The sequence below is a fragment of the Coregonus lavaretus genome, assembly GCF_964263955.1.
Source record: "Coregonus lavaretus genome assembly, chromosome: 34".
NCBI lineage: Eukaryota > Metazoa > Chordata > Actinopteri > Salmoniformes > Salmonidae > Coregonus > Coregonus lavaretus.
The window spans coordinates 20,867,088-20,891,485 of record NC_140021.1 but is presented as its reverse complement, the minus strand read 5'-3'; the positions used below and the strand labels follow the sequence as shown (position 1 = coordinate 20,891,485).

The 24,398-nt window shown below is 42.3% G+C and overlaps 1 protein-coding gene across 1 annotated transcript in view; it reads right to left on the bottom strand.

Moving 5' to 3' along the window:
• LOC311108900 (partitioning defective 3 homolog) overlaps window positions 1-24,398 on the bottom strand; it is a gene marked incomplete at its 3' end in the record, with an annotated part of 333,622 nt that overhangs the window by 206,880 nt on the left and 102,344 nt on the right. The window contains exons 4-5 of the mRNA XM_084151692.1: window positions 21,729-21,919; window positions 15,286-15,423 (exon numbers count right to left, since the gene is read on the bottom strand). Of these exons, the coding sequence (XP_084007818.1) occupies window positions 15,286-15,423; window positions 21,729-21,919 (329 nt within the window). The remainder of the gene's footprint in view (window positions 1-15,285; window positions 15,424-21,728; window positions 21,920-24,398) is intronic.

Sequence of the window (24,398 nt, the reverse complement as noted above, 5' to 3'; positions counted from 1 at the left end):
ACACACAAGCACACACACACACACACACACACACACACACACACACACACACACACACACACACACACACACACACACACACACACACACACACACACACACACACACACACACACACACACACACACACACACACACACACACACACACACACACACACACACACACACACACACACACACACACACACACACACACACACACACACACTCAGACACACACACACACACACACACACACACACTCCCTGGGCCTGAGATGTTTACTGCAGGCCAGAGCCATGTTACATTCCTACAGCAACTTAAAATCATTGGCCCTCTAATGGGAACCAATAAAACAGTGAGAAAAGCTCATTGTGACAATGGACCTCATTGTGCCAGAGTGGACTCATTGGAGCACAGGGAGGGGAAACAAACACAATATAAAAGAGAGAGGAGAGAGAAGGGAGAGGAGAAGAGAATGATAAAGGAGAGTGGGAGAGAGAGAGAGAGAGAGAGAGAGAGAGAGAGAGAGAGAGAGAGAGAGAGAGAGAGAGAGAGAGAGAGAGAGAGAGAGAGAGAGAGAGAGAGAAAAGAGAAAGAGAAAGAGAAAGAGAAAGAGAAAGAGAAAGAGAAGGAGAGAGAGAAAGGGGAAATCAAATAAATAGTGTTGAATTATTCAGCACTGAGGGAAATAGGATCCTGTCAATCACCTAAAGTCCATCTTCTGCCTCACTGCAAACCCTGGCAGGGAAATAAATGGTGCTTAACTGGCTAGCCTAATAGGTGTGGCAGAATATGGCTCTTATTAGCTCTCAAAGTGTATTTGCATTGTAGAAGTTGGACTGCATGGCTGCATCCCAAATGGCACCCTATTGGCATTATAGTGCACTAATTTTGACCAGGCCCCATAGGGTAGTGCAATATAAAGACAATAGGGTGCCATTAGGGATGCACACCATTTGGGCGGCCCCACCGTAGCATGGGTTTGACTGCTTAATTGCCTCCAGGTGATGATTATTCAGCTTGGAACTACAGAGAGACCCTACTTAATGTCAAAGAAAAACTTTTTTGTCTGCCCTTAATTTAGTCATTTGATGTATTGCTACGTTTTTGGGAGCGCAGCTACAGTAATTTCTACAGCCTGTCAACAATAGCTGCCTGGACAAAGACAGCTCCATTTGTAAATGTCCTTTCTCTCGGGAGCAGACCAGACACGCTTACCTTAAAATATTTTACTCTTTCATACTATGACTAGGCAGAATACTCTGATGCCTTTTCAGCAGTAGGCCTCCAGTATGCAATATAACAAAAAGTGTGCAGTAGCCTCCTTGTAATATAATATTGCTTCTCCTACTCCGGTTATCAATCTCTTCTTTGATTTAACGTACACTCTAAACAAATTTCATAAAAATAAGGGTAATAACATATTGACTTTCTTGTTTTACAGTACTTCCATGTCTGACTCTGCGCTGCTGTTGCTTGGTACAACTTTTCTCCGTACGAGGCACGATGGGGCCTTTTATTCCCACAAGTCATTATGGTGTTGTGCTAAGGTGCTCCAGCTTCCTATGATTTGTAGCTAATGAGCTGGCACCCCTGCCCGTGTTCAATTATTCTCATTGAGAAAGTGATTTCTCACTCCGCGGAGCAAATCGGAAAATGCACTCGCTAATTCTAATCAGGATGTGGAAAGAAATGTCCCGTAAATAAGGTGATGACGAAATATGCTGGGGCAGGTTGTGACGGAGGTGGAGGGAGATTGAGGGAGAGAGAGCGAGAGAGAGAGAGAAATGAGAGAGAGAGAGGGAGAGAGAGAGAAACAATGCCTTTCACCTTTTAACGTAACCTTGGCATAGTTTCACTTGATGTCGTCAGCTTTGATGTGCATGGCAGAGATGTCTCCCCTCTACACTTCTCCAGATCTGTTTACAGTCAGAGAAAGAAATGGTCCAGACAGATCGTTGCTGTTGTTCATTCTGAAGGGCCAAATGAAGGAGGTAGGAAAAGCTGCCTGAGTGGTAATCAGGTGTGGAGAGAGGGAAGTGAAGATGAAACGAGGAGATAATGATGGACATGAGTGCTAGACAGGTGTGTGTTTGTCTGTGTCCATGCATTTGCGCGTGTGAAGAAAACACATAAAGGGAGTGGCTCTTTAAGCAACACAGCCTATTGATTGCTAATGACTCAGTAGCAGAGACATGACTGCTTTAACACAAAGGGAGGGACATTGACAGTTAGGCCTGCTATCGGAATCACCAGTCCCACTCCGTCTCTCTCCCCCGCTCTCTCTCAGAGCAGTGCTAGCTGGTGGTAAATTATTCCATATTAATACTGAGAAATAAGTATCAGCCAGGCAGCAAGAACAGCCCATTTAAAAACATTTTTTTTATCTTGTGCAAATTAGATAACAGAAATAAAGGTGGCTCCAAAACTTTCAGTAGAGTTGGCTATGAGTTAGGAAAGGAGAGTGAGAGAGAAATAAGGGGGGGGGGGGGGGGAGAGAGAGAGAGAGAGAGAGAGAGAGAGAGAGAGAGAGAGAGAGAGAGAGAGAGAGAGAGAGAGAGAGAGAGAGAGAGAGAGAGAGAGAGAGAGACAGAGACAGAGACAGAGAGAGAGAGAGAGAGAGACTACTGGGAAAATGTGTGGGAAGAGATCTGAGAGCAGGGGACTTTAATTGTGCTGCTTCCAATGCTGTTTGCATTCACAGCCTGACGATTGTTATGCCTTTATAATACAGTCCCAGCCAAAGGTCGTTTCAGACACGTAGGCTACAGTCCCAGGAAGCAACAATTGTCTGGGACATTATGTCTTAGATTAAGTTGTCAAATTAAGGCAGAACTTTACTGGTGTGAAGGGAGAGAGTTGAAAATAATTCTGAATCCTAATAGAGCAAAAATACATTACAGTAAGAGGAGAGCAGTCCCTGGGTAAAAGCTGTTTAACTAGGCCTATTTACTTTAATAACTAGTAGAACTACAGTGTATGGAAAACATCCTCCTAATCTTTGTCTATTTGATAAGTGGGGATCGAACCCACTACCTTGTGGTCCTCTGTAGCTCAGCTGGTAGAGCACGGCGCTTGGAACGCCAAGGTAGTGGGTTCGATCCCCGGGACCACCCATACACAAAAAATGTATGCACGCATGACTGTAAGTCGCTTTGGATAAAAGCGTCTGCTAAATGGCATATTATTATTATATTATTATAAGACAATAAAATATTTGTGAAATGATCATGGAATTACACTGTAAAAATAAAAAGTCTCAAAACACCATGATTGTGTAATGAAACCAAGAAAAGTAGTGCACCTAAGTTTGGAGGTTGTTTGAATGTAAACCCAATGTAAGTGTTTAAATACTCCGAATGTGTTTTAAAACAGAAATGTAGTCCTCTAAAACACCCAAAGTGGTTCTTTAACCTGAATATTGGTGTTTTTAAGAAAGTGTTGAGAAAATACTTTTTGGGGTTTCAGTGCATTTAAAAGGCAGCATCAAAACACAAACTGTGTCTCTCATACAATCAATGGTTTAAAAATTCAAAAGGTTTTTAGCCTAAATATTGATTGATGATAATGGATAAAAAAAATTCTATGCTTTATTTAGACAAATTAGAAACAGGAGGGGCAGTACATTTCGTTGGAATTTTACCCACTCAACCAGACAGCAAGAAATGATTCTGGGGTGAATTGAAAAAAATAAAAATATAATAATAATAATAATAATAATAATAATAATAATAATAATAACAATAATAATAACAATAATAATAATAAAATAAAAACATATACTTCATAAAAATGAATGCAAGCCATGCAAAGCCCGTGGTCTAGCGGTAACGCACCCGGCTAAGACACGTCACCCCTCTCCCCACCGAAGACCGGGGTTAAATTCCCAGCTCCAACCCTTCAATCTGTTTCTCCCACCTCTCTGTATCCCCTCCGTCATTTCATAATTGTCTCAATAAAGTGTCAAAATACCCCCCAAATATCAAAAATAAATAAATATGTGAGTTGTTTCAATTATTTACTAATTTAATTTTTACCTAAATAATGTAATAATGTAACTTAATATGTTGCTCAAAATGTATCTTTCATAAGGATAACCAAAGACAGAGAATTTTGAGTGATTGAACTCATCGGAAGTCTAGGTTTTAATCACCTTGCATCTTGCCAAGTTACTATTTTTAGAGGATTGTGGGTAATTCAACATTTTTAGACTATGATTCTTTCATACAATGTTGTATGCATGTTTGAAGAAAGAAAAGTGTATTTCTATATGTATTAAGCTTGTTGCACCATGAGGTGTAATGAATCATGATGAACGGATATCAAAACTGTCAGGCAAATTTATGTTCAATGAGGAGAGCACCCATTCCCACATTCATGAATGTCATGGAAGAAGCAAGTGCAGAATCCTCAATTATTGCAGTTCAACCTCCAGTTAGTGCTGGTGGTTTGCACACTGAGCTTGAAAATGCCTGCCAAAATGGTATAAAATGACAAATTATCAAATACATAAAACAATGTTAAACATTAAGACACCAGACGAAGGGATCTAATTCTGAACTAGACACGATTCAAAACATCATAATGGTGTTCAGAAGTTTTAGAGAGAGGAAATCATACCAAAAGAGAAGGTATCTAATTATGCACTAAACAGGACTCGAAACACCAAAATAGTGTTTTCAATCTTTTCTGTTAGTGCTCCCAGTCTCCGGAAATGTGTTGCACAACACCTGATTAGGTGGTGTTACAACACACGGTGTCATGTTTCAAATAATCTCAGGATGATGTGTTTCAATACTCCAGCAAAGTTAAGGTTTCATCTCCTTCAAGTTGGTGGCAGCTCAGTTATTATATTGTTTCAGCCCATAGGGCTCTGGTCAAAATTAGTGAATATATATATATAGGGAATAGGGTGCAATTTGGGACACGGCCATGGTGTCAGTAGCATCTGTCTCAAGTCACATTTGACCTGTTGGTCACCACCTAACAATGACCATACCATGACCCTAGAAGTGACCACTGACCAGGATTAAAGGGTGGGGACAGAGGAGTGTAGAACGTATCTGTCATCTCAATAGGAAGACGGCAACAAGACCCTATCCCCAAGCACAATATTAACCCTGTCCTGGGTGTCCCCAAGCATCAGATTGACCCCAGGTGACTGGAACCCAACACTTTACCCTTACCAAGGCCAGCCACTTATGCTGATGGATAGTGTATGCTGTGTCATGAATAGGAACAGGAAATACTCCTGACCTGGTGACTTGACCAGGAACAACTCTGGTCTCAAGTTAAAACCTTTATTAGAGAAGCCCAGTTTTTTGTGGTCAGGAAAAACTCCTGTCAGCAGTTAAAACATCCCAGCAGTAGTCTGACTCTCTGTCTGACAAATGACTGCAGCTCCATGCCTCTCCTCTCCTCTCAGGGGGTTGTGGAGTGGCGTTGTGTTAGTCCATTGTGCCGGCAGGTTAATGGACTAGAACAGTTCCAGCTCACTGGCTGGTCTTCACAGGAGAGGAAAAGAGAAGAGGGGAGAGGCACCGGTGCTCTTTGAACACAGACATACAGCCACTCCTCCCTCTAACAGGTGCTGGGGTGGTGGGAATGAGAGAAACATGGATGGAGATGGAGGGAGCAGTGGCCTGGGAGAAGGAGGGAAGGCAGGGGAAGAAATTAGGAATGGAGGGAGCCTGGAGGGTATTATAAAATAGGTAAAAGAGAGGGAGGGATGGGAGGAAGGAGAGATGAAGGGATGGAGGGGCAGTTGCCTAGGGGAAGAAAGTAGTTAGGGAGGAAGGGATGGAGGGAGCCTGAAGGGTGTGGCAAAGGAGGTAAGAGAGAGAGGCTCACTCAGTTCTGCATACACAATGACAAGTCACCCAGACACATTCCTTTCCCCTTGAGCAGCTCTGAATGAATGCACCTCCTGAATGCTTACGTACCTACCTAGAATCAAGGTCAATAACACAACGTCTCTCAATTCAATGACAGCCTCAGCATCTACGCCTGTTGGGGTCTGGGAGGGAAGGAGGGAGATGTAGCCTGTTTGTTTGCTTGGCTGAGCAATGAGAAGAAAGCGAGCCATGCTTGATTGATCAACATGTGCTCTGACTCACAGCACAAGCTAGTATCTTTCGAACTCAGTCTAGGGAGAGAGGGTGAGCTAAGCCATGCTAAGCTAGCTAACCAGGAGAGAGAGAGAGAGAGAGAGAGAGAGAGAGAGAGAGAGAGAGAGAGAGAGAGAGAGAGAGAGAGAGAGAGAGAGAGAGAGAGAGAGAGAGAGAGAGAGAGAGAGAAGCCTGGTTGGGAGCAGCTCAGTGCTGGCTAGTTAATTAAGTGTGTAAAGCTCATTTGAGGCTAAGGCTGTATTGTAGTGCTGTATGTGACTCTCTCTCAGCAGGACTCTGTCTCTAGTGAGCTAGCATTTACATTGTAAGGTAATTACACAGAGGAGAGGAGAGGAGAGGAGAGGAGAGGAGAGGAGAGGAGAGGAGAGGAGAGGAGAGGAGAGGAGAGGAGAGGAGAGGAGAGGAGAGGAGAGGCCCCCCTCGACAGAGAGGAGAGACAATGTGGCATTGGTTTTCGTAAAAATAATCCTCTATTTTGAACACACAGCAGCACCTACTGGCCAGGTCCACCAGCTGGGTTTAAAACCCAATGAAGGGAGGGATGGAGAGAGAGAGATATAATTTGGTAAGTCTATACTGACTGAAAACTGAATTCCTTTTGTCTGCTTCACAGTAAATTAAGCCCTGCTTTGTAGACACTAGATATCAACCAATAATTAATTTCAGTGGTTCGGAATGTGGAAACATCCTCCCTCTTCACTCCCAATATCCCTGCAGTATACCTCCCCATGACCTGCTGATCATCACATATCCATCCTGATAGATTAGCTGATCGTGCACACACACACAGAGACACACAAACAGGCATGCAAACATGCACACACACACACACACATGCACAAACACACCACCAATTGTGCTGCCAAAGAATCCCTGTGCAAACACACACCACATGTAATTACTATGCTCTATGCAACACACACCTACATCTTCAGGGCCAGGGAAAGGTTACACTCAGCTAATAGAGAAACAGATATATTTCATATTGAGACAGAACAGAGAGATGGAAAGAGAGGGGGAAGGGTGTTACAGTTAGAGGAGGGGGTATGTATAGACAAACAAAGGGGAGAAGAGGAGGAGGAGGTGGAGGAGCTAGGAGGAGGAGAAGACTGTGATTCACCTGTTTCTGTAGCATTCAGTAAAAGGGTCCATTCAGTAAATACTGCCTGTTATGTGTAAAGTATTTGATCTGCTCTGGTTGCACCTGACTGAGCTAACAGCGCCTGCAGCATGCCATAGGGTTCTAAGGCTGTGTGGGCTCGACAACAACCCAATCCTTAAGCTAGCCCCACAACATATCTGACCTCCACCTTAACTGAGTAAATGCTAATTTACTTTCTCGACCAAAATCAAATAGACTATTTTACCATGAACAATTGGAGTGAAGGGTCATATTGAAGTCCACGATGGTGTCTACATACTAAATACTCTCTGCAACTCTCCAACATACAGACAGGTCTATAAATATTTGGACATTGACCAAGTTATAAAAAAGAAAGAACGCATTGGTGAGCTCAGGAACACCAAAACACCCGGAATACCACGGAAAACAACTGTGGTGGATGACAGAATAATTATTTCCCTGGTGAAGAAAAACCCCTTGTCACGATCGTTAGACGGAGTAGACCAAGGCGCAGCGTGATGAACGAACATGTTTCTTTATTTAATGAATACACGATAAACAAAACGATGACGTGACGTCCTAGGTTAACAACCAACACGGAACAAACCAAACGGAACAAGATCCCACAACTATTGTGGGAAAACAGCCTGTATAAATATGGCTCCCAATCAGAGACAACCAGCAACAGCTGACACTCGTTGCCTCTGATTGGGAACCACTCTGGCCAACACAGAAATACAAAACTAGAATCCCGACATAGAAACACATAGAATATACACACCCTGGCTCAACATATAGAGTCCCAGAGCCAGGGTGTGACACCCCTTCACAACAGTTAGCCAGATCAAAAACACCCTCCAGGAGGTAGGCGTATCTGTGTCAAAGTCAACAATCAAGAGAAGATTTCACCAGAGTAAATACAGAGGGTTTACCACAAGATGTAAACCATTGGTAAGCCTCAAAAACAGGAAGACCATATTAGAGTTTGCCAAAAAAACATCTAAAAAAGCCTGTACAGTTCTGGAACAACATCCTATGGACATATGAGACAAAGATCAACTTGTACCAGAATGATGGGAAGAGAAGAGTATGTAGAAGGGAAGGAACTGCTCATGATCCGAAGCATACCACCTCATCTGTGAAGCATGGTGGAGGTAGTGTTATGGCGTGGGCATGTATGGCTGCCAATGGAACTGGTTCCCTTGTATTTATTGATGATGTGACTGCTGACAAAAGCAGCAGGATGGATTCTGAAGTATTTAGGACTATATTATCTGCTCAGATTCAGCCAAATGCTTCAAAACTCATTGGACGGCGCTTCACAGTGCAGATGGACAATGACCCGAAGCATACTGCGAAAGCAACCCAATACTTTTTTAAGGTAAGTAAGTGGAATATTCTGCAATGGCCAAGTCAATCACCTGACCTGAATCCAATTGAGCATGCATTTCACTTGCTGAAGGCAAAACTGAAGGCAAAATGCCCCAAGAACAAGCAGGAACTGAAGACAGCTGCAGTAAAGGCCTGGCAGAGCATCACCAGGGAAGAAACCCAGCATCTGGTGATGTCTATGGGTTCCGGACTTCAGGCAGTAATTGACGGCAAAGGATTTGCAACCAAGTATTAAAACTCACAATTTAATTTATGATTATGTTTGTCCAATTACTTTTGAGCCCCTAAAATTGGGGGGTTATGTATAAAAATGGTTGTAATTCCTACACTGTTTATACAATAATTATAACAAAACCCTTAAATTAAAGATGAAAGTCTACACTTAAAGCACATCTTGATTGTTTCCTTTCAAATCCATTGTGGTGGCGTACAGAGCCAAAATGATGCAAATTGTGTCACTGTCCAAATACTTATGGACCTGACTGTACAAAGGTTAATGCCTAGAGAGATGCAAGTATGGACTCTGAAACATAGATTATTCTTTATTCAATTAAGCATCTTTGATCTACTAGGGGAAATAATCCCTCTCTCTACTCTCTCATGCAGGCAGCAAGGCAGGGAAGCATTTTGTTTTAATTTAGGAAGAATTAAACCTCACAAGATGGTGCAGCTCCATTCAAGAGCAAAGTAAAGGAACATTCTCCTGGCAGGCACCCTGATCAAAGCTTCTATCAACCTGATTCTCCTCTTTCATTTGGCTCTCTCGCTCTTCATTTATCGCTGTCTTTATCTGACCCAATTTGTAAGTCGCTCTGGATAAGAGCGTCTGCTAAATGATGTAAATGTAAATGATCACTGAGGGGCTGGTCAGTCAGAGAGGAAAGATGGACGGACTAATACTTTTTTTATACTTCATAACTGATTAAAATGTACAATTTCAAAGTTAGGCTGATCCTGCAGTGGACCTAACCAAGATGTGATTGGGTTGAATATGTCAGTTATTGACAGAAAGTGTTAGTCCCCCCCCTGTGTAGAGTTGATAAAGGCTGTCCGATAGTCTAAGCCACTGTGAAGGAGAAGCACTCAGCCGGGCCATCTCCCTCTCTTTCCCTCTCTCTTTCTCTCCCTCTCTCTCTTTCTCCCCCTCCCTCTCTCGCTCCTTCTCCACTCTGCAAGTCAGTAGATTCCATTAGCATTCATCAACAGGGATAATGGGGCAGTGTTAACGACAGCTGTTTATTTAAAGAATAACTCATAAGGCCTTGGCGTTTATGGCTTGATAAAGAGATGCGATTACAATAAGCTCTACATAATGCTCTGGGAAGTGCTTCCCAAGGGCCTTGATGGAATCATTTGACATTGCTGTACTGTATAGGCACATGTGTAGGCACAAAAGCAAGGCATGTGTGCAAATTACACAGAGTACACAGAGGCGTAGACACAGACAAACAAATCACATACAACAAAAGTGAGCTATATTGTAGCTGTGTTATAAATTCCTGCTGTTTTTAACAGGAATCTATCCTTTCCCATGTCAGAGGAATGTGACCTCTTTTAAAGGGCCAGTCTCTTGCTTCATGGCCACTCTAAAGGGCCAGGATATGTCCTAAATAGCACCTTATTACCTACATAGGGCACTACCTTTGACCACAACCCTAAGGGCCCTGGTCAAAAGAAGCGTGCTATATAGGGAATAGGGTGCCAATTTGGATGCAACCCCAGTCGGTTGCCTCTTGAATGAACATGCTTCCTGTTTAAATGGAGAGTAGAGGAGCCACACAACGCCTATATGTTCCATGTCAGACTGAACAGAACAGAACAGCATCTCTAATTCATAATAAGAGAGGGAAGGAAGGGCTGATTAAAAATACATTATAAAGTGGCACTTTAAAGGGACCAAATGGTTCAGGACACAGCGGAGTGTAAGTTGTTCAACAGACTGGGGCTGCGTCCCAAATGGCCCCCTATTCCCTATATAGTACACTACTTTTGTAGTGCTTTGGTCAAAAGGTGTGCACTATGTAGGGAATAGAGTGTCATTTGTTAAGCAGCCAGGGACAATTAAAGGGCACAGAGGAAACTGTGAGGACACGATTAAATCAACATGTCCGACTTTCAAAACAACACTTTAAAGATGATGTAACTGTGAAACGCTGTGCTTTTATGTAACATCAACATATTAACTGATCTACTGTCATTGAAGATGTGATGCAGAAATATTATCTAATTGAATCCAGAGTAAAAATATGGTTGATTATCTAAGAGGAGGAATAACAGACATCAGATAAATGCATTGTAATAAACAAATAATTGCTTTAATTTCACTTATTTTCTTCGCTTTGTGTGTGTTTGTGTGTGTGAATGTGTGTGTGTGTCTGTTTGTGTGTGTGAGTGTGTTTTTGTGTTTTTGTGTGTGTTTTGGTGTGTGTGTTTTGGTGTGTGTGAGTGTGTTTTGGTGTGTGTGCTTGTGGGTGCGTGGGTGCGTACTCATTATCTCCACTCAGCTTTGCTGATCATAACAGTGTGATGTTTTAATTAACCATATTTATATCTCAGGCCCTGAGATAATACATTGGCAACCACCCGCCCATCACTGAGAAACAAGAACATATTTCATAACAAAGGGAGGGAGACTGATTGCTAAGATGAGAAAAACCCTGACAATGAATGTGATTTCAACCCAGGTAGAGATGCCACCTCCTCTGCTGAATTAAAACACATTGTACTGTATCCTGTATGCAATAACACCATATCAACAGCGTGTTAAAACAAGCAATTAATTGAGGTGATTCTGTAGCCATTGTCATAAATGAGGAGCTTCCTCCAGCATCATAAAACAAGCCTCAACAGTAAAACACTGATATTAAGATGCAGTAAACATATGATGCATAAATCAATAGTGAAAGTCACAAACAGATAACTCAGGCTGACACCCAGAGAGAAGAGCCTGATGGTGGGGTTGGGATGGAGTGGAGTGGGCCTGACTGGTTCCTGGCTATGTGGCTGCTTGGCGTGACTAGTGTGGAAAGTGTGGAATGTGGAGGCAGGAGGAGTGTGTAAAGACAGTGGTCTAATGCAGTATGATGAATCCCAGAAGCCATTGCCACCACCTGTCTTGGAATGTCCCCCGTCATTCCACATCATCACCTTCCCTGGGATGAGAAGGAGTGGTGGAGAAGGAGGGGATGAGGGTTGAAGAGGAAGAGGAAGAAAGGAAGAAGGGATGGAGGGAGGAGGGGCAGTTTGGGTCTGTATTCTAATGTGGTTTCACCCCTCAGCCTAGGCCAACATCCCAATGCATAATGGAGGCTTAGGGGAGGTTCGGTTTGGTTGGATGAAGAGAAGGGGCCAAATGGAATGAGGAGTCAGAGGGCCTGAAAATTGGAGTACTGCTGGATGTCCTTGCCTGTGACAGCTCATCTGGGTCACAATACAGCTGTAATGGTGGTGTGGACTCCAAATGGATGACTCTGTCAGTTGTGCCTGGGCTGGTCGGGGCTGGGGCTCTGACTGAATGACTGCTCCACTGGATCAGAAAGCTCCAGAAAAACAGCCCCCACCGGTAGAGCTGATTGGCTTCTCCATGCAAGATGGCTCTACTTAATGATGATGCATAACCCAAGGCAGGATCAGATCCGGCAGGGCAATGCAAGGCAAGCTAGGTTACTCTATCTGGGGCTGCGTCCCAAATGGCACCCTATTCCTTACTACATAGTGCACTACCTTTGACCAGAGCCCTATGGGCCCTTGCAGTGCACTATGTAGGGAATAAGTGGTTATATTTGTTGCACCCGTTAGTGAGAGTCATGTCCTGTTTAAGTGATATCTGGTAGAAGTTCCCGAATAATTAAATATATACAGTTGAAGTCGAAAGTTTACATACACCTTAGCCAAATACATTTAAACACAGTTTTCACAATTCCTGACATTTAATCCTAGTAAATATTTCCTGTCTTCGGTCAGTTAGGATCATCACTTTATTTTAAGAATGTGAAATGTCAGAATAATAGTAAACATTCCCTGTCGGTCAGAAGTTTACATACACTCAATTAGTATTTGGTAGCATTGCCTTTAAATTGTTTAACTTGGGTCAAATGTTTCAGGTAGCCTTCCACAAGCTTCCCACAATAAGTTGGGTGAATTTTGGCCCATACCTCCTGACAGAGCTGGTGTAACTGAGTCAGGTTTGTAGGCCTCCTTGCTCACACACACTTTTTCATTTCTGCCCACACATTTTCTATAGGATTTTTTTTTGCCACAACTTTGGAAGTATGCTTGGGGTTATTGTGCATTTGGAAGACCCATTTGCAATCAAGCTTTAACTTCCTGACTGAAGTCTTGAAATGTTGCTTCAATATATCCACATAATTTTCCTTCCTCATGATGCCATCTATTTTGTGAAGTACACCAGTCCCTCCTGCAGCAAAGCACCCCCACAGCATGATGCTGCCACCCCTGTGCTTCACGGTTGGGATGGTGTTTTTCGGCTTGCAAGCAACCCCCTTTTTCCTCCAAATATAACGATGGTCATTATGGTCATCAGACCAGAGGACATTTCTCCAAAAAGTACAATCTTTGTCCCCATGTGCAGTTGCAAACTGTAGTCTGGCTTTTTTATGGCAGTTTTAGAGCAGTGGCTTCTTCCTTGCTGAGCGGCCTTTCAGGTTATGTCGATATAGGACACATTTTACTGTGGATATAGATACTTTTGTACATGTTTCCTCCAGCATCTTCACAAGGTCCTTTTCTGTTGTTCTGGGATTGATCTGCACTTTTCGCACCAAAGTACATTCATCTCTAGGAGACGGAACGCGTCTCCTTCCTGAGCGGTATGACGGCTGCGTGGTCCCATGGTGTTTATACTTGCGTAATATTGTTTGTACAGATGAACGTGGTACCTTCAGGCGTTTGGAAATTGCTCCCAAGAATGAATCAGACTTGTGGAGGTCTACAAATTATTTTCTGAGGTCTTGGTTGATTTCTTTTGATTTTCCCATGATGTCAAGCAAAGAGGCACTGAGTTTGAAGGTAGGCCTTGAAATACATTCACAGGTACACCTCCAATTGACTCAAAATATGTCAATTAGCTTATCATAAGCTTCTAAAGCCATGGCATCATTTTCTAGAATTTTCCAAGCTGTTTAAAGGCACAGTCAACTTAGTGTATGTAAACTTCTGACCCACTGGTATTGTGATACAGTGAATTATAAGTGAAATAATCTGTCTGTAAACAATTACTTGTGTCATGCACAAAGTAGATGTCCTAACCGACTTGCCAAAACTATAGTTTGTTAACAAGAAATGTGTGGAGTGGTTAAAAACGAGTTTTAATGACTCCAACCTAAGTGTATGTACATTTCTGACTTCAACTGTATAGGGAACAGATCAGAGTGGCAGCCGGTCTTAAACCTGAATATGTAACCATGTCCATTTGATCAATTTTGCCCTGTAATCACAGCCAGTTTGGAAGCCTTTGTTTAGGCCTCTAGAAGTGCAAGTGATTTAACACTAGAACCACTGCTTACGAGCAGTCATTCTGCTTGCAACATTATCACAGTGTAATTAATACATTTCATATATGCTATCACAAAAATATTCATTTGGTTATGTTTATGAAGGTAACATTAGATGTTTTATATTTTTTATAACACAATAGCATTTTCATTAGTTTGTGTTACTGTAGGCTTTATGTAAAAACCAAAACCAAAAATACCTAAATTAAAGTGTTCAATCAATTTTAGTTGAGGAGTGCGTTTGTTACGACTATGAAACAGAAAGCATACAGTGCATTCGGAAAGTATTTAGACCCCTTCCCTTTTTCCACATTTTGTTACGTTATAGCCTTATTCTAAAATGGATAAAATAATTGTTTTTCCTCATCAATCTACACACAATACCCCATAATGACAAAGCAAAAACAGGTTTATAGAAATTTGTGCAAATGCCTAGCAGCAAACGTATCTCTCTCACTCTTACTCTCTCTCTCTCCCTCACTCTCTCTCTCTCTTCTTTCTACTTCTTTGTGTGGCGGTGGATCATTTAAACACCTCCCACACGGTCCCAGCAGCCAGGCAACTGATGTATTGACAGACAGACAGACAGGGAGGGTGGGAAATAGCAGCAGCGGCAGGAAAGTGTGAAAGACAGAGATGGAAGATGGAAAAAATACTTTCACATCGAGCGAGGATCGAGCGCTACTTTGCCCACACCTTCAAGGTCATTTATGAGCTCCACAGAGACTGTGTCATTTTATATAAGTTCGACTTTTTCAAATGCCCTTTTCCTTTTCTCTCAGCCTTCAATAGGAAGACCCGTCAGTCAAAATGAGAGAAAGAAAAAAAAACCCAGACAGACATAAAGTAGAACAGAAATAATGTTTGACTCTGAAAGCTCCATTGAAAGCACAATGTCATGTAAATGAACACCGAGGCAAGGCCCAGAGTTGGCTGGCTGATGGAACATCCGTAATGTAGATGTTTTTCTTTTTGTAACACTAGGGTTAGGGCCAAAGTTGGCTGGATAGTTTTTCTGGTTTCCTATTGCATTGCCCAGACTGAGTGATGTACCTTAGTGACGTAAGTTGCACCAGCGTGTTACTCTGTGTGTGTGTGTGTGTGTGTGTGTGTGTGTGTTGTGGTGTGTGTTTGTGTGGTCCTACCTGATCCTGTCTGTCCAGCCAGCGGTCCACCATGGGGTGGTTGGCACTGAGAGAGGAGCGGGCAGTCTCTCTCTGGAACTGGGTGGCCCAGGCTGCTGTATCATGAGGGAGACTCCGGCACGTATCCACTGCCTTACCCTGCACACACGGAGGAGAGGCAACGCTTAATACCACATTTTGATACACAGTACATGCACTATACTGTACTACAACAATAGCATTCGAAACAAGTCCACACACAAATCCTAATTTACCCTGCAGACATGGAGGAGAGACAACGTTTAACACACAAAGTCACACTAAAATCATCTGTTAGTATTCATACAAACACACAAGAACATACATTATATTGTACATTTAATATGTCTCCAAAGTATGATAAAGTGCATATCGTCCAGTGCTACTTTTCGCTACGCAATTCCATGCTGACTTGACAGACAGATGAGATTGTGATGCTGTTAAATAGCTGTAATGTGATTGGCAGGTAGTCTAGCTTATCTTGGCCATGAGCCACACACTGATACAGTTCATTCCTATCTCAGTACACACACATGCTAATTCCTTTTCACTAATAGCCCGGCCACGTTACCGGGAGCTGCTTGGTGCCTTGGACCACAGCTTAGCTCTTCCATTACATAGAGTGTGTGTCCCAAATGGCACACTATTCCCAACATACTGCACTACTTTTGACCGGAGCCCTATAGGTAGTGCACTGTTTAGGGAATATGGTGCCCTTTGGGACGCAAAGAGAATTAAGAACCTCTCCAAAATATTTCCTGTGAAGGTGAAATCAAACACCCACGGGCTATGGTATGCTAATTAGATCTCCATTTGTTGGAGTTTATAGAGCAAACACAGGAGAGAGGGAGAGCGGGAGAGGGGGGGTTACAGTCCAGACAGACATGTCAGGCCAGTCTCTGCCTAGAAAAGGCTGCTGTTGGCTTCAGACAGCACATGTGTTTGTGTGTGTGGTGCCTGTCTGTGGCTACAGACTGTCAGACCAGTCCAGACCAGTCTGGTCGACCCACAGCTGCTCTGTCACTATGTCGGTCAGGACAGGTTTATTTGAACAGTGAGAGACAGAATAACAACAAAAACATCCAGAAAAACGCATGGCAAAATCTTTATAAATTGATTAGCATTTTAATGAGGGAAATAAGTATTTGACCCCTCTGCAAAACATGACTTAGTACTTGGTGGCAAAACCCTTGTTGGCAATCACAGAGGTCAGACGTTTCTTGTAGTTGGCCACCAGGTTTGCACACATCTCAGGAGGGATTTTGTCCCGCTCCTCCTTGCAGATCTTCTCCAAGTCATTAAAGTTTTGAGGCTGATGTTTGGCAACTCGAACCTTCAGCTCGATTAAGGTCTGGAGACTGGCTAGGCCACTCCAGGACCTTAATGTGCTTCTTCTTGAGCCACTCCTTTGTTGCCTTGGCCGTGTGTTTTGGGTCATTGTCATGCTGGAATACCCATCCACGACCCATGTTCAATGCCCTGGCTGAGGGAAGGAGGTTCTCACCCAAAATTTGACGGTACATGTCCCCGTCCATCGTCCCTTTGATGCGGTGAAGTTGTCCTGTCCCCTTAGCAGAAAAACACCCCCAAAGAATAATGTTTCCAACTCCATGTTTGACGGAGGGGATAGTGTTCTTGGGGTCATAGGCAGCATTCCTCCTCCTCCAAACACGGTGAGTTGAGTTGATGCCAAAGAGCTCAATTTTGGTCTCATCTGACCACAACACTTTCACCCAGTTCTCCTCTGAATCATTCAGATGTTCATTGGCAAACTTCAGACAGGCCTATATATGTGCTTTCTTGAGAAGGTGGACCTTGCGGGCGCTGCAGGATTTCAGTCCTTCACGGCGTAGTGTGTTACCAATTGTTTTCTTGGTGACTATGGTCCCAGCTGCCTTGAGATCATTGACAAGATCCTCTCGTGTAGTTCTGGGCTGATTCCTCACCGTTCTCAAGATCATTGCAACTCCACGAGGTGAGATCTTGCATGGAGCCTCAGGCCGAGGGAGATTGACAGTTATTTTGTGTTTCTTCAATTGCGAATAATCACACCAACGGTTGTCACCTTCTCACCAAGCTGCTTGGCGATGGTCTTGTAGCCCATTCCAGCCTTGTGTAGGTCTACAATCTTGTCCCTGACATCCTTGGAGAGTTCTTTGGTCTTGGCCATGGTGGAGAGTTTGGAATCTGATTGATTGATTGCTTCTGTGGACAGGTGTCTTTTATACAGGTAACAAGCTGAGATTAGGAGCACTCCCTTTAAGAGTGTGCTCCTAATCTCAGCTCGTTACCTGTATAAAAGACACCTGGGAGCCATAAATCTTTCTGATTGAGAGGGGGTCAAATACTTATTTCCCTAATTAAAATGCAAATCAATTTATAACATTTTTGACATGCATTTTTCTGGATTTTTTTGCTGTTATTCTGTCTCTCACTGTTCAAATAAACCTACCATTAAAATTATAGACTGATCATTTCTTTGTCAGTGGGCAAACGTACAAAATCAGCAGGGGATCAAATAATTTTTTCCCTCACTGTATGTGTGTCTATTTATATGTATGTATATGTATATGTATGTATTTATATGGGTATGTATATGTGTGTATGTATGTATGTGTATGTATATATATATTTGTTTTTCCCCTACCCCTGTTTCGAGACAGGTGCATGATAATGATACATTCTAAATCAAAACAAATTTCACACATACTGTATATTATTTAGTATATGTAAAAACAAGATTCAATCAAAAATAGTCTGATGGGTGACAATATTAACCTATAACATGTGAATTATATATTATCACTTGTGTATGATGCCCAGCTTAAGGCAAGAAACAGTGCATGCCTTTTTTTTGGCCACTTTTTAAAATCATAGTCGCACAGCCTAGTCCATAGGCCTATATGTTTTGATAGGATTTGTATCACAACAAAAGTGGACAGATAACTTCTTAAAATGAAGCACATTAATCCGCTTTACAATGGGTGTAGAGCCTAACTGGCATACATACGCAGTGCGTGAGTTTCAAGTTTGGGGAAGATCATTTTCACCATAAAAATGCACCTTTATAATAAAAACATGACATGCATAATCGCATTTGCGGTCACATTTGAGAATGGTGTTTTCCTGCTAAATGAACATTTGCGCTTATAGCCTACTGCCGTGTGCACATTGCTGCACTTATAATGTGAAGAAATAGCCTAATCTGATCTGTTGTGTCAGGCTCATTGCTTAAAACATGTTTTCTTTATGCTAGTGGTTGTATTAATTTGCGATCTATCGCATCCCACAACTGTCCCAAACTATGTTTGGAATATTTATTTCTCGCACAGAATAGGTAAACTTTTTTACTATGGGGGATGGTAGACTAACATAGGCTAGTGCTTTTGCTGTTCGTTAGGCATACTCATCTTGTTGGCTGACTAAAAGTAAATGTGGACAGTTCTTTCAATATCTTCAATATGCGCCGCGGAATTGGATAAGGACGCGCACAATTGTGTCCCAGATGTGTCTGTCTTCACTTGTAGCCTGTGAGAAAGATCCGATCATGTGATGGAGAGCCATGGGAGTGAGAGGTGCTTCGGCAAGCAGCCGGGAGAAGGGAATTATAATTATTATATTCAGCCCAAGGGCACAACGGCCACTGGCCACAAATGGCATTGATTTCTTTAGAGGGCATTACGGCCACACAAAGGGGATGCAGCGGGAAATTCTAGGCATTATCAAGTGATTGTCAAATTGTGAATGAGAGACTGATGAAGTGTGTACAGCCTGCACAAAAAACTAAGCAGAGCTCATGCCTTTCATGTGATTTTACTCACATTATCATTAGTCACATTGTTTGGAGAAAATATCCTTTCTATTTTATTCAGCTATGTTCAATTGTATTCTTCATACTATGAAATAATATAAAATAATACCACCAAATTCTAAGAAAATCTAGTCTGCTAAATGAACTAGTGTAGCCCAAAGCCATATTGCATAGCCAGATCAGGGCCTAATATGAGGACAACTCAGAGTATGCTATTCTGTTCTTCTGAAATACACTACATTTTCTTCATATCATGTTTCTTTAGAGCTGTCTAAAATAAATAATGGATTTATTGTGATGGTGTAGGCTATATTACATGGATTTATTAGACTTTTTAAAATGAAGATGTTCCAAAGGTCTGCATCAGTGGCTTGTAGGCTAAGCGTGGAAGCTTGGAGATGCTAAATGTGTTTATGCTAATTAACGTTCAATTACCGTGAGACCGGCAGTTATTTGCTTGACAATTACCGGCTGACAAAATTGCATGACCGCCACAGCCCTAGCACTGGATACTCCTAAAAGTTATGCCCGGCAACGCTCCTGAGGGAGAGAGATCCTGTATGTCTCCTGTATGGTAAAACAATCCATATGGTTTACTAGAGCTGAATGCAGCGTGACCAAGGACCACGACTGAGGAAGGACACGAGGAAGGAGGCCGGAGAGAGAGGCTGGAGGAAGGGAAGGGGTGCAGACAGGGTCATAAAGATACGGGTCAGAGGCCTATTGAGACGCCTGGTCTCAATGATAACCATCACAGTCACAACATACAAACCTTGCTCCCTTCACACAGCACAACACAGGCAGACATGAGACAAAGGAGTCCACTCTTGAAGTTTTTACGACTTATAAAACGACATGGAAAACACAAACCCAGAGGGGCTGTAAATCATCGAGCACATATTTACTGCTGGCTCTGTTAAACCTGTTTAGCGCTTGGTGCTAAGCACAAAGGCCTAGCTAGCTAAAAGGAGAGAGGAAAGGAGGGAGGAGAGTTGACGGACGCATCGTAAAGTCATTGAGGAACGTCAAGATTTTACAATGCTAGCTTGATGAATCAGGAGTCCCATTGGCTATATATCACTGTATTGAGATGAAGCAGGAAAAATAGATGATTCATCTGTTGAAGTCATAGGAAACAGGGCAAATATAATGAGTGGAACATGGCGTGTGACGCTCAAAGCAAGTAGCTTTAGATAAAGCAAAGCGGTCTTTGAAAATATGCTATATTTTCTGTCCATATGTTCAGACAGAAATTAGTGGGTAAAATATTAATAGCGTTTCATTTTAGATTCAACTTTCTGCCAAGATGAAATATTCTATAGCCAAAGTGGCCTAAACATACTGTATTTAACATCAAGTGGTTAACAGATGAAAATAGACAGAGACATATCTAGCAACAATGCCATCTCCTCAAGACTATGATATTCAACCAACATGTTTGTATTGTGCCACCAAAAATGAAAGGTACAATAACAGCTTCATTATTTCTGTCTCCATTTTCCCCTCATAGCCTCTCGGAAGCGACGAGCGGCGTGCAGTAAGATTATGGCGCCGGTGACAACTAAAGTGCTTTTAAATAGGATTATCAGCCAACGCTCTAATCACGTCAAGGGTTGCATTGTCACATTCTGAGCACTCCATTTTCCCCTTCTTCCCTCCATCTCATTTGGAATATCAGTTGTTTCAAAGCACTGAAGGCTTGTCGGCAGCCATTTTGATCTAGTTAATAGGCCTAGCTGTTCTTTTTGAAGCTGCAGGGAGGATGAACCCTAAACTAAGCTTTTCACATTCACTTCTGATTCACATCAGACGACCCTCGAAAGTAAATTAGAACAAATAATATATGGTCAAAGCTGTGATCTTCATTCTTTTCAATAAAGAATAGGGGTTAGCTTCCTAAAAGTGGTGGATAAAGGATAAATTAAGGGGTTAAGGACTAGTATCATTGAAGCTGAATGACATTTCAGGCAGGGTGGTACTACCAGTGTTGTGTTCAGTAGGGCACACCATACCAAAATGGACCACAAAAATACACACTTTTTATTGGTCCTCATTTAAGTCCCGTAGATCACTTCATTACTCCCTTTTTGTTTATAAAGCTCTACTACACAAGCTTCCGACCCACCTCACTTCACTGTTAAAATAAAAATAATATGACACACCAAATCCGTTCACAGGGATGGTTGACTCTTGAGGTTCCACTAGTGCGCACCAATCTAGGTTAATCCACCTTCAATTAGAGTGCCCTCACTTTTTGGAATAGCCTACAAAACTCCCTACATCTTGACTCTCGGGTGCCTCTAGGGCAGTTTAGGATTTTAATGTTGAATTAATTAAATGAGAATTGCAACTGTTTGGATTGAATGTAAAATGGGGTGTTTGAAGCTGTAGTGTTGATTCTGTAATTTGTAGTTTATTTTATTTGTATTGATAATTTAGAATTTGTTGTACTGTTGTCATCAAGGCACAATTGTAAATGAGTAGTACCTCCCTGTTTCAAAATGTTTTGTCCCTATTGGACATGATCCAGGTCATGGGGTTGGGAGAGTTCACTGTGTTCTGGCTGTGGACGTGTTAGGGTAAGGTTTAAGGGTTATGTTTTGGGTTACAGTACCTTGCGTTCCAGGCTGTTGGTCCCAGTGTTTTGGCTGTGGTTGTGGTGGTGGTTGTGCTTGCGAAAGCCTGCCGTGGTGGACCATCGTGTAGGGTTCTTACGGGATGGTTCCTCCGGTGCTGTCTGTGGGTCACCCAGGGGAAGGCCTGCCAGAGTTGGGTCGCTACTGCGCCGGACATGGAGAGGCATGTCTAGAGAGAGAGGGAAGGGGGAGAGAGAGACAGAGAGAGAAAGGTTAGCATAAAACATATTGTACAGTACACCTGAAAAACACATTACTGCTGTTTCTACTTAATAAATATTGACTTACTCCTTGACTGCAAGTCTCTACACTACAGGGCCTATGTGCTGACTGCCACTGTATCAGTTTCCACCAGAATACCAGCCAACAACATCCCACACAGTACCTATAGGGCAGGCTATTGTGTGACTGTAAAATACATGGGAAATGGTAGTGAAGCTGCAGTGTCTGGTCCTCTGAGCCCCAATGAAACATTAGACTGAACTGTGGGCCGTTTAGCTTGGCTGTGGCCCGTGACTACAGATAGTAGAGAGCTGTTCCCTGCTTGTCCCTGAGCTGTAATGGAATTAAACTACAGGGCATGTACTCTACTGTATCTACAAGCCGAGGCCGATCCCAGGCAGCCAGCCATATGAAACTGTGTGCACGGCTGTGACGGTAATTGAATAACCGTGTAACTGACGGTTATGGATGAAGACATCATGAAAATGAAATAACCGTCAAATCTGTTTAAATAGGCATAGGCTTACATTCATTTTAGGATTTAAAAAAATGTTTTATTAACTTTATTTTCATGTAGATAAACTTCACCTAATAGCGGGAGTGTTTCCTAATGATTAAAAGCAATTGTTTTGCTAACTTAGTCTATTAAACATTCTACATCTCCTCCTCTTTCCAACTGTCGTTTGATGCTCGAGTAGCTATGCACAGGGGTGTAGAGTGCTATAGCCTATGACACTTCAGTAAAAAAATAGTTTGATGTGTGGACTTTCTTTTATACAATGCACATTTTCATTGCTCGCTAGTAAATAAATAAAATGGTCTTCTTTTAAAAAAGGTTGGATGTGTTTGACAATAATTAATTATTCAACAGCAGTCGACAAGGTTGTTCTGGCTCTGAGGCCTATAACGCGTTAATGTTGTGTCAAATGGACAATGGGCCAATCCCCTCCAACCTGGCATGGTATAATTTGATATGGAATATTTTCTTAATTTATAGACTAATCAACACTGATCAGGCCCGGTCCTGGCCGATACGCCGCCCTAGGCGAGACAAAAACATTTATGCCCTCCTATTTCGCAATGTAGAATAGTAGCCTAGGCTACACAGTGTTGGCTGCAATGGACTTTCATGAATGCCCAAGTGGTAGCATTCTGTTTGTAAAACAGGCAATTTACCGTTAATCCCTGTCATTTGGTTACATTAATTACAGCAATTTACCGTTCACATTCTCGGAGTGGAAACGTTGTTTGCAGAGTTCACAACCTGCTACTTGTGAGAAACAAGTTTGGTTTATTTCATGTCATTATTTACGCGCAATGAGCATGTGTCTGGTTTCTATGTCCTGTTAATGTTGATGAAGCGCGGGCGCCTGAGCACCATAGAAGTACGTGGCCTGCATCTCGTAAATGTCAAATGTAAGAAAATGCCCAGCTGGGCTTCTCAGTAATTTTTTCTTCATCTCACACAGTAAGTCAACTAAGTCTGTTTTTTTAAACATCCAGTTCCTCACAGTATTTGACAAATCGTTCCAATCCTCTCCCCCTCGATAATCAGCATTGCTGATAAATAGGCTATGCCATATTGCATGTTGTCACGCCCTGACTCAGGGGACTCTTATATGTTGAGTCAGGGTGTGTATATTCTTTGTTGTGTATGTTCTATGTTGTATTATCTAGTATGTGTGGATCTATGTTGGCCGGTGTGGTTCCCAATCAGAGGCAGCTGTCGCTCGTTGTCTCTGATTGGGGCCAATACTTAAGCAGCCTATTGGCACTGTCTAGTTGTGGGATCTTGTTCCTTGTAATGTATGTTGTGTGTGCTACCTTGGACTTCACGTTTCGTTTCGTTTATTGTTTTGTCGAGTGTTTATTATGTTAATAAACATGTACGTATATCACGCTGCGCCTTGGTCTGTTCCGTCATTAAACGAACGTGACACATGTAGGCTATTTATTTATATTTTAATGATGGTCAATTTAATCTTCATACTATAGCATAGATGTCCCCTTCATACTTTCCTTGTCAATTCATTATCTTATAGCCTACTTTCAGAAAGCCTAAGGTAGGCCTAGGTTTTGAATATGTTTTAAGAAAATGATAAATATTTGCTTGTGTCTGACATACATTGGTGGCTTTGATTGACAGGTGCTTTTACAGCGGTGTGTGTGTGTGTGAGTTCGCTGATTCTCTCTATAGGCAGAAAAATAGGCCTAATGTATATGTCCATTCAGCAAGTTTCCTAAAGTAGCCTGTCTGGGCTCCATCTCTTTAATAAGAATCAAATGCTCCTGTCTTGATTTAATCTTGTAAAAGGCCTGTTTTCAGTAGTTACATTATTTATCTCATTACGGCATCCTCTCTTTAAAGAACATATGCCAATGCCATCGAATGACCGCAGCAGCGGGGTTTGCGATGTTATGCAAAT